The sequence below is a fragment of the Pseudochaenichthys georgianus genome, chromosome 9 (genome assembly GCF_902827115.2).
Source record: "Pseudochaenichthys georgianus chromosome 9, fPseGeo1.2, whole genome shotgun sequence".
In the NCBI taxonomy this organism is placed as follows: domain Eukaryota; kingdom Metazoa; phylum Chordata; class Actinopteri; order Perciformes; family Channichthyidae; genus Pseudochaenichthys; species Pseudochaenichthys georgianus.
In genome coordinates, this window is record NC_047511.1 from 11,403,793 (window position 1) to 11,421,755 (window position 17,963).

The window sequence follows — 17,963 nt, forward strand, 5'->3', positions numbered from 1 at the left end:
GGCCTATGCATGTGCTTTATACAATACTCCTATGAAATATGAAATAAATGAATGCTCGGCATTGCGTAACCTCTGATTCAAATTCAAGACATCTTTTAAATGCGTCATCATATTTTCCCTGAGCCCATGGTGAACCAACAGTATTTAATAAATAAAGATATAGATAATTTATATACTTAAAATAATTAAAAGGTACTTGTTGATCAACTAATCATTTGACACCATTGTTCCCTCTAAGATTTGTAGAACATAACCTTGCAGACATTTAAAATACTCAAGGTAAGCACCACACAGGGACTACTTGTATCTTTAGTGCCGCCACAGAGGAGACTGTTGATAACTGTTCTTACACTTCTTACTGGCTGCCAACAAAACAAACCTTTTACTTAGTCACAAGCGAAGGAGGATGGATAGAGTGTGTGTGTGTGTGTGTGTGTGTGTGTGTGTGTGTGTGTGTGTGTGTGTGTGTGTGTGTGTGTGTGTGTGTGTCTCAGGTCGTATACTAAAGCTGTCACAAGCTGGAGAGATCAGTGCAACAGTGACCGAGGTGAAATGCAGAAGAAGAGGTGAAGAAAAATTGAAAATTGAAAAGAGAAAAATGGGAATGGGAGAAGATGAGAGCAATAGCGTCGTCGCAAGGATACAAAACGATGGGAGGCTGAAGATGAGACAAAAGCTCAATGGGTGGAAAGAGAAAAGGACCCTTATGGTGAAGATTAAAAGGAAAGGAAGGGGAAACAGAGAAGGAGAGATCAAGAGAGGAGAGAAAATGAAAGAAATCAAAGGTAGGAAGTGCAGGACGACAGTGAGAAAAAAGCAGGATACATCGAGGTCAGGGAAGAGGAGCAACAAGAGATAATTAAGTGAGAAAAAAAGTCAAAACAAGAAAAAAGAAAATGCAACAGAAGTGAAGATGGAACGAGGAGAGAAAAGAGGAGAAGATTGAGGAACGAGAGGATCAATATTTCAGGTAGAAAAAAGGAGATGATTGAGGTCAGAGAAGGCGCTGAGGAGGGAAAATGAGACTAAGGATGGAAGGATGAAGAAGAGTTTCCTCCTCTTCTTCTCACTAAATAGAGGAGAATGAAGTGTTTACCTGTGAAATAGACACTCAGCGACTCGGGCAGACCTGTTGGGGTTAAAAGAAATATAACAATTTAAAGCTGTGAGGTGATAAAAGTAAAAAACAGTGGATGGAGGCAGAGCTGACGGGGCGTTGCAGTGAACATAAAAACTGAACGATGTTGCTATAATGCATAAAAGTCAGGAGGCAATGTGGGTGATTTACTGCTCTAAAGCCTTCCTCTGGAGAAGAGAAACTACAGTCATCTTTGATCTTGGATTATGAGTTATCTTTAAAAAGCATATGAAATATAAATAAAGATATTACTTTGAACCCTCTAACAGTAAAACATCTGATCAACGTCTGATCAAAGCCGGTTTAAGTTCATCTGACTTGAATCAAATCAATTGAGCCAAATGTATTTCAAATCGTTATTTTTTATTATTATTTTATTTGACATAAAAAGGGCAGTTTTCTGTGTCCCAGAGAAGCTGTGCTGCCGTTAGATTGAAGGTTATTTATGTGTTTTAAAATCACGAACATGTTCACACTGTGCAGTTCGGACAAACATCCATTAAAAAAAGGTAAACAACTAACAAAAACAATTCTCTAAAAGTCAAGTGACCTTCGGAGAGATCGACTCTGTGGCGTGAAATAAAAATAGTATGGTCTGAAGTTGCAAGTGCATTACGCTTGAAATGTTCCCATATCTCACATGATAGCATCTGCTAACAAACACACCGAAGATATATTGTCTCTGGTTGTTTGTATTGCAGGCAATACGTTAAAAAGCTGTCCTTGTGGAAACTTCTGGAGCATGGAGTCGAAACACAATGAGTCACGGGAGAGCTGGAACTTGATGGCAAACACTGAAGAATGAAAGTTACGTCCAGAGGATTGACAAAGACATGTGCTGGAGCCAGGAGGTGACACAGCGCGGGCCCAAGCCAACTCGTAAGATCTCTCACCACGTCCCATGCATTTAGCTGGTTCAGAGAGAATAATCAAGAGGCAGAGCATCGTAACACCTCCATCAGCCGACGCCAACAGGCAGGACTAAGGAGAGAAAACACAGAGCACAGCAGCCCAAGGTCGCAGGCCTGAGCTCAGCGAGGGCAGTACGGACGGATGCAGTGGGTCCAAGTTATGGGCAGCAATCCTCTAGCAGTGTGGGAAGGTGAGCCTCCCCTCGGATAACGTAAGAACAGCCGCGCCCCCCCCCTCCCAATTATCATTGCTATTATTATTATTATTGTTGTTGCTGCTATAATGCAGGGGTATTCAATTGCATTTCAAAGAGGTCCAGTAAGAGAACATGTCATTAAATGCTCTGTTTTCGCCGTCTACCTTTCTCTTGTTTGAGCACGCCATTTGAAACGACTGTTTCTCTCGTCTCTGTGTTTGAATCTATCGTGCTGACTCACTGACTGCACCGATTTGATTGGCTGAGTAGCGTCACCTCCTTACAACATTAAACAATAACTTTGTTAAACCTTTTTATCTTTATGTTTTAACAATGACATTTTTTTTTTTTACGTTTTCAACATCATGGATACATCCTTATATGCTCCCGGCAACACACACTTTGCCTGCTTCTTACACTCACCCCTACTTTAGTGGGAGCAATGAGTCTGCGTCTTCGATGCGCACAGGCCGATGATGCAGGGATGCAATGTAGACAGGAACAAAGGCAGATCCTCCTCTGGCTGCAGCCTTGACCGCTACTTGCTTTGATCAAAGTAAGTATTATTACAATTTAAATAAAGGGCGGTGCCGGCCGCCAGCGAACCGAGCCGGCCGTCACCGGGCCGCTGACGACCGGCCGTCCTGTGATTCTCCAGCTCTAGAGCCAAAAGTGACTCTAATGATCACTTAAGTAATTTGAGATGTGCCGTTACGCAGGACATGAGTAGGTGAAGTATTCCATCATGAGGAATTGAGAGCTTGCAGCCGCTCTTTGAATACTTAAACACTTGAAAATAACATGCTCTGAGGTCTGAAGGTTTTAAGCGGTGAATTTAGAAAAGCTATTCAGTGTTTTAAGCTGGAGTTCTTATTTGGTTTCCACAGAAGGTGTTTGTGGTGGCGGGTAACTGCTCAGACCAATGCGTGGCTGCTCAGCTAAAAACGGTTTAAAAATAAACCCGGCCACTGCTGCCTGTTCAGATTAATTACGTTTGATTGGATGTACAATCAGAACAAAAACATGTAACTAAATGCAGATTTTCATTTGACAGACTGTGATGCTTTATTTTTATGCACTAGATCAGTTTAACGCGTGAAACCATAGTTAACATTGACTTTTTTTTAAAACTTATTTTGTTTCATAACAACTTATTTGATCTATTTCCCTAAAGAGGCCCTATTATGCTTTTGGGGTTATTTCCCTCCCACACACTCCTCACTCTAACTGTGTGTGTGTGTGTCTCACCAATGAAGGAGTACTGGTAGAGCTCCTGCAGGTGTGAAGGGGCCGGAGGGGGTCTGTAGAGGATCTTGCCATTGTTGACGTCCGCCTGAGTGAAATGTGTCACCGGTGCGTTCGGCCTGTCCACATGCTCGATCGCACCTGCAGACACAGCAGGAAACAGGCATCTCAAAGACAAATACAGTGTGTTCTGAGGGGCAGAAATAATCTAGTTTTGCTCAACAGACAGAGAAAAGTCCAAAAACCCAACGTTTCTTTGGATGGATAACACAACACTGTAGATGGGAAGTTGAAAGAGGCTTTCGAAGAGAGATTTTAACTCAGAACAAATGTCTCCAATCTAATTTCAGAAAATAAAAAGTTCATGACAAACGGCTGCTGCTTAATCTGACTCTTTACTCCCCCTCAATGGCTCTGTTAAAAAAAAATTCTTCCCAGATGGATCAGCCCTGTATTAGTTGATGAATTTTGGAAATCGTTTTTTCCCTTTCATTAGACGGAGAGCTGGAAATGATACACCAAGTCTGTCAGATCCCGCTGCCGGAATGAATGCCTGCGGTTCTGAATGCCGCATATGGGAAAAAGAAAATCAACAATTATTCCTGTAAAAGTTCAGGTTGACAGGCAATAATGAAAAACCTTTGGCTTATGGAACAGGTTGTTAAGTTTTTGACTCTTTTCTGGCTGGGTAAACATGTGAGCAAGGCAATACACTTCTACTTAATTACTTACAGTATATAATCATTTGAAATCATCAACTTCTATGTCTACATGACATCCATATGACACTGTTATTAAACCCCTATTACACAATTATCACACCCGTATTACACCCATGTTACACTCTTATTACAACCCTATTACACCTTACCATCTTACACTGTTATAACACCCATATGAAACTGTTATTGGACCCAAATTACACCCATCAATATTTCCCGCATATTACACTGATATTATACCCCAATTAAACCCATATTAAATCCTGATTACACTATTATCACAACCACATTTAAAAGGACACAGTCTTTCAAATGACTGTATCCCTAAGGATACAAAACATATTTGAAGGGTTACAAAAGGTGGCGTATAAAACATTAACTCAAGGAATTATATTCAGAATTAAACACAAGGTCAGATGCCCTTGAATGAGCCTGCCCCTTGACAGAACTTAGATTTTAATCCTTTTAGTGCTGTTCACATTATAAGAGTCGAGGTGTGTGTGTGTGTGTGTGTGTGTGTGTGTGTGTGTGGTGTGTGTGTGTGTGTGTGTGTGTGTGTGTGTGTGTGTGTGTGTGTGTGTGTGTGTGTGTGTGTACCTTGTGCTTGTGGCAGGGGTTTGGTGATGTTGTAGATGAGCTTCTCGCTGGGAGTCTCAGAGTCCACGAAGGCCAGAGCTGAAGGCGTTATCTCTGTTACCCGATCCTCCAGCGCCTACACACACACACACACACACACACACACACACACACACACACACACACACACACACACACACACACACACACACACACACACACACACACACACACACACACACACACACACACACACACACACACAACACACACACACACCACACACACACACCACACACACACACACACACACACACACACACACACACACACACACACACACACACACACACACACACACACACACACACACACACACACACACACACACACACACACACACACTGAGGTGAGACAGCAACGATATCTCCCTGCAGCGATACACCCCATATGAGTATTGTGATAGCTGAGGGGTCCATGTGCAGCTCCAAATAGAAACAGACTTACTGAACAGTGAAGCCAGGGGAGTCTAACATAAAGTGAGCTCAGGTCAGTCTGACTTCAATGAGCCGGATTGAGCATATTGGGATTCCCAGGTTTGAGAACTAGTAATACAAACTTTAAAAAAGAAATATCTAGAAAGTTATTGCACATCATAAATGATTACTGACAGGTGTGTTCTGTTGAGGTACTCATAGTATGTGTTTTTGTATTGGACAGTATTTCTAAAGCAGTGGTTGGCCTCTAGTGCAAATGCAAGATTACAATAATATAATAATATACAAGGAAGATAATTCTAATTTGTTTAAGAATTCACAAAGAATATTTATGTTAAACTGGTGTATTGCTTTTAAGTAATGATACATTTATATAGGTTGTTTTAAGGTCACATATAAATATCTTGGAAAACACATTGATTGCTAATTTCTAAATGTCACCCATATTACACTGTTATTACACCCAGGTTACCCCAATATTTAACCCTTATTATACCTATATTACACAGTTATTAGACACATATAACACCCGTATTACACCCATATCTTACCCATGTTACACTGTTATTTTACTACTTCCCCCCCACCCCCTTAACCTGTCTGCCTTTTTTTTTTTTCTCCCCTACTCCCCCCCCCCCCACCCGACTTGTAAAGCGACCTTGGGTTTCCTGAAAGGCGCTATAAAAATATTATATATTATTATTTTATTATTATTTATAGTACACTGTAAATAAACCCATATTAGACCTGTGTTACACCAATAATACACCCTAATAACACTACACCCATTTTGCACATGGACACAGCCTGTCATATGACTGTATCCCCCAGGATACTGACATTATGTCTGGGTTAAAGACACTTGACATCACATATGTCAAACTCAAGGCCCGCAGGCCAAATCCGGCCGCCCCAATGTTTGCTTGGGCCCGCGAGAGCTTGCAAATAATATAATGCATACAGTTCCATGACCCTTTACACTCCATAAACATGTCCCACAATGCACCTTGACTTGGTTACATGCGCACTTGACAATCTCAATATCAGCAGCTCGTTGACGGGGCAATAGGGATATTTTCTATTGTCTTTATTTGATAAAAAAAGGCGATTATTCTTAATACTTGATTATTCTTATGAGTTTTTTGATCTGTATGCAGCTGACAGCTAAGATTGTATTCATTATATTTGACAGTAAATAGAAATGTGGACTTTTGATGGATGGGTAATGATGATGGTTTCTTTATTTCATAACTTTATGGGATTTATGATATATACAGGAAAAAGTGAGTGTGGTGCCCACATACAGTATTTGTTCATATGCACAATCATGCATTTTTGTCCAAACATTAAATGAAGGCCCTCCAAAAGTTGTTCTCTTTAATTTGTGCTTGCAATATTCTCCCCTAGACCTCTGCTTTCATAGCTGAGTTATGACTCAATTCACTCCCACTGTAATGGTACTGTTACATTACACGGTTTCAAACTCCTATCTGATTTGTGGTAAACTTGTGTCCCTTACCGTGACCTGTAGATCGCAGTCAGGGGCCAGCTGGGGGAATCCTGGGCTCTGAGGCAGGACTCCTATGGTAAAGGTCTGAGCATCGCTCTGAATAACCTGGGATGCCTCTGTGGAAACCTGCACACACACAAACACACACCTTATGTTAGAGATAACACTTCACCTCTACTCTGCTGAACTTCTCCTATGTTGAAGTTTGATGTATTTTTCAGCAGCACATTGTCTCAATGGAAGTTTTGCTTGGCTGTTAACTGGCTCAGGTATTATAAATAATTTCAAAGTGACAGAGCTGATGACAGGTTCTCGAGAAAGTGAGATACAGCAGATGTGATGAAAACATGTGACAGTGTGTAAATGGGACTCATCAGCATCAGGCTGCGCTGCAGGGACAAAAGCTGAAACTTTCAAAACATAGGAGATGTAATGATGTCATTGGCATGCATATGTGGCTATCTGTATCCAGGCAGATTCTCTCGTACCTCAACTACTTAGCCCCTGATTACTTTTCAGTATCTGTTTGAAAACGTAAAGTGTACAACAGGGTGCATGAAGGTGTTATTTAACCATCTTGAACCATTCTGATCGTTCCGTAAAGTTAAAAGAATACCCAGCATTCAGTGGGACTTTTTTCTTTAAAGTCCCACACACTTCCTGAAACGCCTCCATTGGACTCCTTGATTGACTTCTGGAACATAGCGACATCACTACGTAAAACTTGCGCTTCTATTGGCTAGCGCTCCAAACACATTGTAAATGATAGGCTAAGGGGCGGGACAACTCTAAGCGGTTGACCAATCACAACAGAGCTGGCCAGCTAACCAATCAGAGCAGACTGGGCTCTGGTTTCAGACAGAGGGTGAAAAGAGGTGCTGCAGCACAGGCCGTATGAGAAAAATAATCCAATGAGGGGAAAAAATCCAAGTGGTAAGTAAATGTTTGATTCTCCCTTTTTGTTGTCAGGTGTAACATTAACATTTTCACTTAATTATTAAGATATATACAGTAGGGCTGCTCAATTAATCGTATTTTAATCGCAATTACGATTTTGGCTGCAACGATTATGAAAACAACATAATCGAAATAAAACGATTATTTATTTATTGGTTTTTCAGTTGAATTATACTTAAAGTTCAGGATAATCAACTGTTAAAAACATACTGTTCACATTTTGTTTTTCAATAAATGGATGTTTTCAAAGTAAATGGATAATCCTTTTTAATAATAGTCATTTCAATTATTGACCCAAATAATCGAGATTATGATTTTTGCCATAATCGAGCAGCCCTAATATACAGTATACTGTATAGAGCCCCTTTTCTCTTTCTCTTTTTCGTCTTCTTGCTCTTCAACAGTGTTCCCTTTCCAGCACTGTGCTGAGGTCCTGACCTTTGCTCTTTTCCTTGCTTATAATGTAGCTGATGATTTAAATTAGAATGTAAGATTATGTTAATTGAATAACTGATTAGTGAGGCAGAAGCTTTTGGATTTGTGTAATCCCCTCCGCCTACATGACTAGATTGAAACTACACTTTGATATTTGGCTCTGCTGCCTTCTGCTCACGCTTCTTAAAGTAGTCCGTTTTAATGTAACTTTTATCTTAAACTGGTGCTATATTTCTCTTACTCAAGCTGTCCACAATATATAACCGCTCTTTCGAACTGATTAGCTGTACATGAGCAACAGCTGCAGCCTTGCTTGTTCCTTCTTAAAGACCATTTCTGTCCTCATTTCCTAATTCCGCTGCGGCTGCATGTTCCTGTCACATCAGTGGCATTTGTTGGCATTTGAGGGGGAAGAAAGTTCGAGAACTTGGAGTCAGCTCTGTCACTCAGAAGTAATGTAACAAGCGTGTGAAGCCTGGAGTCAGCGCCATCGATCACGAGTAATGTTGTTACCATCAAAGTCAGTACTGAGTCAGCTGGATTTATAGGAGGTGGCGGTGGCAGAGAAATTATGGATTATTTGGTTGATTCAATTCAACATAACATCACGTATGTATTATACGTTATATACACCCTAATGCAACAAATCACCCTGACCAACACAAATGAAATGTGTCACATCTTAAATCAGGGAATTGTGGGTATTTTTCTTTCAATTTATCTCAGGATGTGTTGGTGTTTCTTAAAACAGGTGCATGTTCCCCCTTTGGACTGCCACTTTATGGAAAGTACAGGTAACTGTGCGGGGTAAAGCTGTCCGAAATCAAAATTAATTAACCAATGCTTAAAAGAAAATGTATGAATAAAGGTACAAGGCAAATGGGAGTATTCATTTCATTTCAAACCTTTATTTATACAGATAAATCCCATTGAGATCATTGATCTCTTTTTCAAGGGAGACCTGTTCAAGAAGTTCCACATGACACATAAAAACATAAATAGAACAACAAAAGGACATCATACAGCATCATTTACATAATTATCCACATGAGCAGGTACCAATAGCTTCTGATTGACTAGCATCCAACCGAGCTTTAAAAACATTTAGTGGCACCAGATTGTTCGGTTTCCATTTAATTTGCAGACTATTCCAAGACAGAGGAGCTGCGCATCTAAAAGCTGTCTTCCCTAAGACAGTCCTAGCAGTTGGCACATTTAATAAAACCACAGCATTCGATCTCAGGCAGTAGCCACTTACAACTCTCCGAGAGATCAGGGAGCAGATATAAGATGGAAGTTTCCCTAGCATGGCTTTGTATATAAAAATGTACCAGTGACTGAGCCTCCGTACAGTTAGTGAAAGCAAACCAGCCCTTGCATACAGGGTACAGTGATGGGTTAATGCTTTACAGTTTGTCACACATCTTAGTGCACTGTGATACGCAGCATCTAACTTGACCAGGCAATTGGCAGGTGCATTCATATACATCAGATCACCATAGTCCAGCACAGGTAAAAAGGTCACAGTGACTAGCCTTTTCCTGGCCTCAAGCGAGAAACAGGACTTGTTTCTGAAGAAGAAACCTAGCCTAACCCTCAGCTTTTTAAGCAGGTTATTTACATGACGTTTAAAAGTGAGACAATCATCAAGCCAGATACCAAGGTATTTGTAACAGGCAATAACTTCAAGTTTTGTTCCTTGCGTAGTTACAATATCTACAACAGGCTCTGGTGTCTTTTTAGCTTTAGAAAAGAGCAATACTTTGGTTTTATCAACATTTAAAAGAAGCTTTAGTTCAGAGAGCTGAGTCTGAATAGTGTTAAAAACAGCCTGTGATTTAACAACAGCCTCCTTAATGGAGGGACCTGCACAATACATTACAGTATCATCCGCATAAAAATGTAAAGTAGCTTCATCCACATTTTCACCTAAACTGTTGATGTAGATGGAGAATAAAAGTGGACCTAAAACAGAACCTTGGGGAACACCATTTGCAATGTTTAACCACTCAGAAGACAGCCCATCAAAGTGAACACATTGGGATCTTTCAGAGAGGTAGTTTACAAACCACCCTATACTGGTTAGCCTCTGCTTTAAAATGTGATGATCAACGGTGTCAAACGCTTTTGAAAGGTCAATAAATAGAGCTGCACAACTCTGCTTATTATCCAAATTACTCGCCACATCATTCACCACTTTCATTGTGGCAGTGATGGTGCTGTGTTGCTTTCTGAAGCCTGACTGATGTTTAGACAGGATGTCATTTGTCCATAAAAACACCTTTGCCTGTTCACTCACTAAGCGTTCAAGAACCTTAGCCAGAACTGACAACTTAGAGATTGGGCTATAGTTATTTAATAAGGTGGCCTCCCCACCTTTCAGTAAAGGCAGGACATACCCTGACTTCCACAATTTTGGAATTGTGTTAGTGCTGAGGGAGAGGTTAAAAAGAGTAGTGAGAGGTGGAGCAATAAAATCTGCAGATATCTTTAAAAAGAATGGTTCTACGTTGTCCGGGCCAGCCGGTTTCTTAGGATCTAACTTGGTTAAGGCTTCACGAACAACATCAACAGTAAAAGGGGTAAAACTAAAAGGGTTTTCCAACACACGTTTTTCAGAGTCACATACTGTAGTGTTCACAGAAGCAGAGTTAGTGACAGAATCATATAGAGAACCACAGGACACAAGATGCTCATTAAAGCAATTTAGCATAGTAGCCCTGTCCGATATAGTGCCAGATGCTGTGGTAATGCACGGAGGTAGCTCATTACGGATATCGCCGGTGGATAACGATTTAATGGCTTTCCAACATTTTCCAGGATTATTCTTTGTGGTTACTGACAGATAGTACTTTGATTTAGCACTTTTGATTTGCGATGTGAAGCTATTACTTAGCTGCCTAAAACGCAGAGAACATGGATCTCTTTGAAATCACAACAGTTAAAATAGCATTCATTTCCAGGGATTATGAGGCTCTGTTTACCAAATAAAGATATGTAGTTTACTGTCATCAGGTGAAATGAGTGCAGTTGACTTCATTTTGCAACAGTTTCCTTTTGTTTCCATCTGGAGAAATGCATTTGTGTCAAGATGTGACACTGCAAACACCCCAATACAGTTTGAAAAATGCCCTTTTTACGAGGGGACAGGGAAGAAATCTATAGGTTACTTACGTAACCCCAGTACTCAGAGTAACATGAAGTGAGATGTCTCACTATGGGATGCGCCTCATCGCGGAGCAAACAGAAGCATCAATCTCATTACGCCAATCCTGATTGGCTGGTGATCTTGACGTCAGCGTCAGGGAAATCACCCCCTAAATCACCCCCTATAAGTAGCTTGCGCCACGACGCATCTCACTTCATGTTACTCTGAGAACTGGGGTTATGTAAGTAACCTATAGTTCTCATTCATAACACTCCGTTCGATGTCTCACTATGGGAAATTGTAGCTCCCGTATTGCCAGACGAGCTTATCTCGAAAATCACCAAACCGACCGGAACTTTAACATGTAGGGCTCCGGCTCAACCAGGTGCCCAGCACTGCTTGAGTCAAAACTGGTTGTAGAACTTCCAGACTGTTAAAAGGCGGACAAAAGTGAGCGGCGAGGACCAGCTCGCCGCTTGCACCAATGTCTTGGATGGGAGACATCCTGGACAGAGCCCAGGATGCAGCCAGACCCTGAGTCAAGAGAACTCGCGAACCCGAGGGTGCCTGCGAGCTCTGACTCGTACGGGCCCCACAGCAATTGCTTCCACAAAACAGTGGGAGAGCCGTTGCTTAGTAACAGGCTTGCCCTTGTAAGGGATAGCCCAGGACACAGGGGGCTTGGTCATTATGACAAAGCACCCCTCACGGGCCAGGCCCATAGAGCCAAGCGCTCTGGGTGTGGGTGAAAGATCGCCCCCCCCCCGCTTGGGACAGTATGTCCCTGCGTAGTGGGAGCTGCCATGGCTGCCCGCACAGCAGCTGATATATCTCCGCTAGCCAGTACATAGCTGGCCAGTGCGGAGCTATCAGAATAAGTGTGTGGCGTTGCTCTCTCACTCTGGCCAGAGTTGGAGGTATCAGAGCCAGGGGTGGAAAAGTGTACAGTGCGCGAGTGCATCCACGCCTAACGGTGCATTCAGATCCCGCATCGAAAAGAACAGCTGACACTGAGCGTTGTTTTTCGATGCTAACAGATCCACCGCAGCTCTGCCGTAACGGACCCACAGCTGGCTCACAATCCTTGGATGTAGAGTCCAGTCTGCATAAAGTGGTGCACCTCTGGACAGTAGATCCGCCCCGAGGTTCATCACTCCCGGTACGTGCGTCGCTCTCAGAGAGAGGAGACGTCTACCGCTCCATAGGATAAGTTTGCGCACCAGTGTGTGTAACTGGAGAGAACGCAAACCCCCTTGGCGGTTAATATACGATATTGTGGTCGTATTGTCTGTCCTCACAAGGACGTGATGTCCCCTGAGGAAAGGCAGAAAGCGTCTTAGGGTGAGAAACACCGCTAAAAGCTCCAGGTAATTTATGTGCGCCCGCTGGAGGTCTCTGCTCCAGAGACCCCTCACAGGTCGACCTTCATAAATACCTCCCCAACCTGTCAGACATGCGTCCGTGGTGACCACTTTCCGTGAAAGGACAGCACCCATAGGCACACCTCGTACTAGAAAAGTCGGGTGCAGCCAGTGGCGCAGTGCCATTACGCATTTCATAGTAACCATCACATCACTTTAGTTTTAGGGCAGCCACCCAGCGCTGAAACTCTCTCATGTGTAAGCGTCCCAGTCGTACGACCAGGATGGCTGACGCCATGAGCCCCAGCAATCGCAGGCATGATCTGAAGAGAACATGTTTGCGCAGCTGGAAAAGAGCAAGACAAGCTCTGAAAGCTTTCACTCTTTCCGCTGACAAGCGAGCTGATGGGCACGAGGAAGTACTTGGAATAGAAGCCGCCCTGACTCTGCTCGGCGGGTACAATAGATATAGCCCTCCTTTCTAGGAGTGAGAAAATCTCTTTCTCCAAAATGAGGGCTGACTCTCCTCGGGCCTGCGAGTGCAGAATGCCCGAGAAGCGAGGAGGGGTGACAGCGAATTGGAGTCTGTAGCCCCGTGTTACTGTCTTGAAAACCCAAGCAGATTAAGTGAGCATCTTCCACTGCGTGCTCCTTAGAGCCAGTGAGGATGTCACATCTCCTCCTCTCTGAGTCTCTATTTGTTGTGTTATGGGGCCCTCTAGTGTCTGAACACAGTGGTGCCCCTTATCGACAATACCCACCGACACTGCGCATGTGCGTCGCGGTGGTGCCCTTAAAGCCCCAGCCGGCATTGCGCATGCGCGTGGCGGTGGTTCCTTCACAGACCCGTCAGTAATCCGCCTTTTGAGAGATGCCGTAGCTGCTCTCAGAAGGGGAACAATTGACGGGCTGTTTATTGGCTTCATTGATTTCTTTTCATTTCTTTGAGCTGCGCCCTCGGCCTGAAGCCTGGATGCGTCAGCGGCAAATGTTTTATGACAGAAGGATCAACCAATGTGTGACATGTGTTTGTGCGGACTTGAGGATGGCGTTTAGGCATCTCTTGAGGCGTCGGGAACACATTCACGGAGGGGAGAAGGAGGGGCTGTCACACCGCTCGCTTCTTCTTCCTCGACTGCTGGCCGAAATTCTGGGTTGGCTGAGCCTGAGCTGCAGCCGGAACCGGAGAATTTCTAGGCCAGCTTGCCCTTGTCTCCAGCCTGGACTTTAAACCAAGCAGAGTTCGAGGCAGCTTGGGCAGCTTGGGCAGAGGACTGCTGCTGCGAAAGCAGCGGCTGGACTCTTCGAGGGAGGCAGAGGTGGAGTGCCTCGTCCTCCCTCTTCTTCGTCTCACACCTCCTTTGCATGGAGGCGAGAGCGGAGCCGAAAATTCCCTCGGGAACGATGGGCATATCCAGCACATCCTCCTTTTCCCGGTCAGGGAGGTTGGTGAGGTTGAGCCATCTCGCTCTTTCCTGCACCACCATGATCCCCATTACCTTGCCCGTGGCCTGGACGGCGCAGCGTTGGACACGGAGACAAATGTCCGTGACCGCTGCCATCTCGTCCAGAGTGGCTGCCCCCGGGTTACCCGACAGGTCCTCGCAGAGCTCCGCTTGGTAGGCGGTTAGCAGCGAGGACACATTCAGGGCCCTGGCGGACAACGCTGCAGCTTTGTAGGTCCGTTCAGTCATTGCTGACTGAAAACGGTCCGACTTTGCTGGCAGCGTGGGGTTCCTGCTCGGTGACGGGCCCACCTTTGGTAGAAGGTGAGCCGCTACCAGCGGTTCCATGGGCGGCATGCGGAACAGGCCGAGCTTCTCCATTCCGTCGCAGTCTAGGGAGGAGGCACCCTGGATTGGGACCTTGTTGCTGAAGCGCCGTCTCTCCACGAGACCGACACCTCATCCAACATCTCCGGGAAGACTGGAAGTAGTTGTCTCTTTTTCCCCGCTGCTTGGGGGAGATGTTTTCCCTCGTAGCGGGACCTGGAGGTCTCCTTGGCCATTTCGGGCCACGGGACGTTGAGTCTGGCCGCAGCGTGTTTACACACGGCCTGCAGGTCCATGCTCAGACCGGGCGAAGCTGGTGTGCTATCGCACGGGAGAGCAGCACTTGCCTCAGGCTTTGCAGCCTGAGCCGGTGACATGAAGGTGTCCTCTTCCTGTTCATCCGACTCGGACAGGAGGAACACCAAGGCGTCCTCTTCTTCGTCCTCCTCGTAGTCCAGCCTGAGGACATCCTCCGCGGGTGAGACCATGGTGAGGTCAAACCGGGAGCCCCAGCTTGGTGGGGTGTCTTGCCGTCACCGGGTCCCGGGCTGCCAGGGCGCGGGATTCCGGTTCTATAGCCATCGCAGATAGTGAGCCCCAGACTGACATGGAGAGGGGTTCGCTCTCTGTGGCGGACGCCCCCGTGTCTTGACTGCCGGCCGGCGGGTCCGTGGACATGGGGGGGTCCTGTTCCGACAGGCTAGCTTGTCGTGCTAACCGTCGGCGGAGGCTCTTAACGGTGAAGCGGACACAATGTCCGCATGAGCCGGGGTTGTCGATAGCGGCTCGGGCGTGTTCCAGCCCGAGGCAGGACGAACAGACCTGGTGTGTGTCTGTGCCCGAGATCTTCAACCCGCAGCCGCAGAGTCGAGCCACCGAGTCGAGCCACCGAGTCGAGCCACCGAGTCCCTGACTCCTCTGGTGTGAGGGAGGGGGCGTCCATCTTGGCCGCCTCGTGGCGTGGAGAGGGCCCGCTCTCGACAGGTGGGAAGGGAGAAAAATATGGTACCACCTTGTCCTTAATCCGGAGAAAAGGACGGTGTGGGTCTTTTATTCCCGGAGAACACTGACTGGTGTGGCAGTATGCTCCTTTAATCCTTTCTTCCTCCGTGGAGAAGAGAAAAGAAAAAACTTCCTCGCTACCGTGGTGTCGGCAGAGAGGGAGCGAGCTAGCAACAGGTGTGCTGCTAGCTTGAAAAATCGGACCTACCTTACTTTCTCGGGTAAGAGAAAGGGCGAGGTCGATTTTAAATACTAACAGCGTTAGTACTACCGTCTTCCTGCAAAGCAGAAGGAGTAGCCGGCGAGCGCCCGTTGACCGAAATGGGTATTTGGGTTCAGTCTGTGGACCGTGAAGCTTGCCCGGCTACTATGAGATGTGCTCTGAAGCGAGAAGAGGTGTTTGAATGACGCATGCGTTGTGGCGCAAGCTACTTATAGGGGGTAATTTCCCCCGACGCTGACGTCAAGATCACCAGCCAATCAGGATTGGCGTAATGAGATTGATGCTTCTGTTTGCTCCGCGATGAGGCGCATCCCATAGTGAGACATCGAACGGAGTGTTATGAATGAGAACCTCTGTTAATTAGTGTATACACGAGGCTCTTTAATATAGAAGTCCCTTTTTTCTTTGTTGCATATTTTCAGTAAGATATTCCATGAGGCAGATGATAGAAACAGGTCAGGTGTGAGAAAAAAAGGTTAAAATGAATGGGCCGTTAGTCACTAGTCAATATATACAAATAATAGGACACTAGGACAGGGTTTTGACATTGCTACAGTAGCTGAAGATCTTTTTGTAAAAATTGCAGGATTAAAATATCTACACGCTCTTAATACAGTGTACGGATCCTAATTTCTGATGGCCGCCTTGGAAACAAAGTAAGCTGCATTTTTTGTAAACTTTTCTCAACTTCATAGTGGCACAACAGGAATGTTCCTGTTTGAGTTTCTGCTGCTGCTAAGGTGTTAGGGTATACCGGGCTTTCACATTGGACAATAGAACTCACAGGTTTCTGTATTTGCCGCATGTCATCCCATCTGTCTACCCCTTTCAACAAAGGCACTGGTTCCCCAAAAAAATATATTTTCAAAGAAAGGAACATATTTTCACTCAAAGATCAAATTACCATCTCACTGCTTCAAATAAAGATGTATGCGATGCGTGCGAAAACACAAGGAGTGCTGTGCGGCCCACTTTTGTTTAGTTCCAAGTTGCAGGAGCGGAATTCTTTTTAAATCAATAATTTCGAGGCACACACACTTCGACAAAAAACTTAGGAGCACAATAATACCACCCTGACAAACTGACAAGTATAATCACCACGTCTGACAACAGCACAAAGCTACCAGTTTGTGGCCGGGCCTTCAGCCTCTTCTCTACTCCCTCTGCATTCTTACTTCCTGTCAAAATGATGAGACACTTGAAGATTTTATCCGAATCCAGCACTGTGTAATTGAAACACATTTGCCCTGATGGATGGAGCCACAATGTGGGTGGCTGGACGGAGGGAGAGAGATGATTAGATGTCGCTGCAAGCTCTTGGCTGCCGCTTAGCATGAAAACGCTCTAACTGCGCCGTGATGAATGCTGCATCGGTTTAACTGGGATTGTATCGGATCGGGAGCCAATTTGTGAGTAATTTGGGGTCATTAGTGCTAATCAAGATAAGTCGCTTTGAAGTGCCTAAGAGTCAGACATTAAGTTTGCAGCCACGCCTGAACTAAGGAAGAACAAATTCAATGCAGAAAAGAAAAGAAGTAAGGATGCAAAGGAAACACACAATGTGGTCCCCAATAAAACAACTTCTCAGTGACGACGAGCAGACAGTAACTTGTGTATTACAAAACAGAGAACATATTTTAGAGGGTTCCTATAAACCGCATAGATACAATTTCATGGTAATAATACAAATAAAAGTAGAGGCAGATAGAGGTGAAAAGGAGCGACAAGAGCAGGAGAAGGGAGGAAGGAATAAATCAAGCCAGAGGGAGACGTGCTGGAGAGGGAGGAGAGGTAAACATAGGGGAACATGAGAACACGAGTAACAGCGTGAACTTCAAATAACACTGCGGGGAGAGAGAAAACAACAGGAGCGACGAAACGCATCTCTGTCACCATCTCCCCCCCTTTTCTTTCAGAGTGAGATGTTCTTTTAATGGTCTCCTGAGGTTTCCTCGTCCCACGGAGGATTTATCCCAACCTGTATGCGTACAGTACTACGCACCCAAATGAAGGATAGAAAACAACCTTGTCATGTGTTTATCCCGATAGTGTGCAAACTACTTTATATAATGGCCTACTGTACTGCAGGTGAACTCACAATTCATCTGGTGCCTTTATTCATGAGTTTAAAAGTCAAACAAATGAAGTTAATATTTCAATAATAAGGAAGTCAATTAGCCATTTTTTTACTTTCTCTTTAACATTTGTTTTTCTTTTGAAAAATATCAATATGGTTGAATTTTCGAAGATTTACGAGAGATTCATTCTG

At 44.6% G+C, this 17,963-nt stretch overlaps 1 protein-coding gene across 1 annotated transcript in view; it reads right to left on the reverse strand.

Annotated features, from left to right (window-relative positions):
• Positions 1-17,963, reverse strand: part of fras1 (Fraser extracellular matrix complex subunit 1) — a 320,559-nt gene that overhangs the window by 73,036 nt on the left and 229,560 nt on the right. Inside the window, exons 31-34 of the mRNA XM_034090904.2 lie at positions 6,806-6,922; positions 4,811-4,925; positions 3,495-3,632; positions 1,097-1,129 (exon numbers count right to left, since the gene is read on the reverse strand). Coding sequence (XP_033946795.1) covers positions 1,097-1,129; positions 3,495-3,632; positions 4,811-4,925; positions 6,806-6,922 — 403 coding nt within the window. The remainder of the gene's footprint in view (positions 1-1,096; positions 1,130-3,494; positions 3,633-4,810; positions 4,926-6,805; positions 6,923-17,963) is intronic.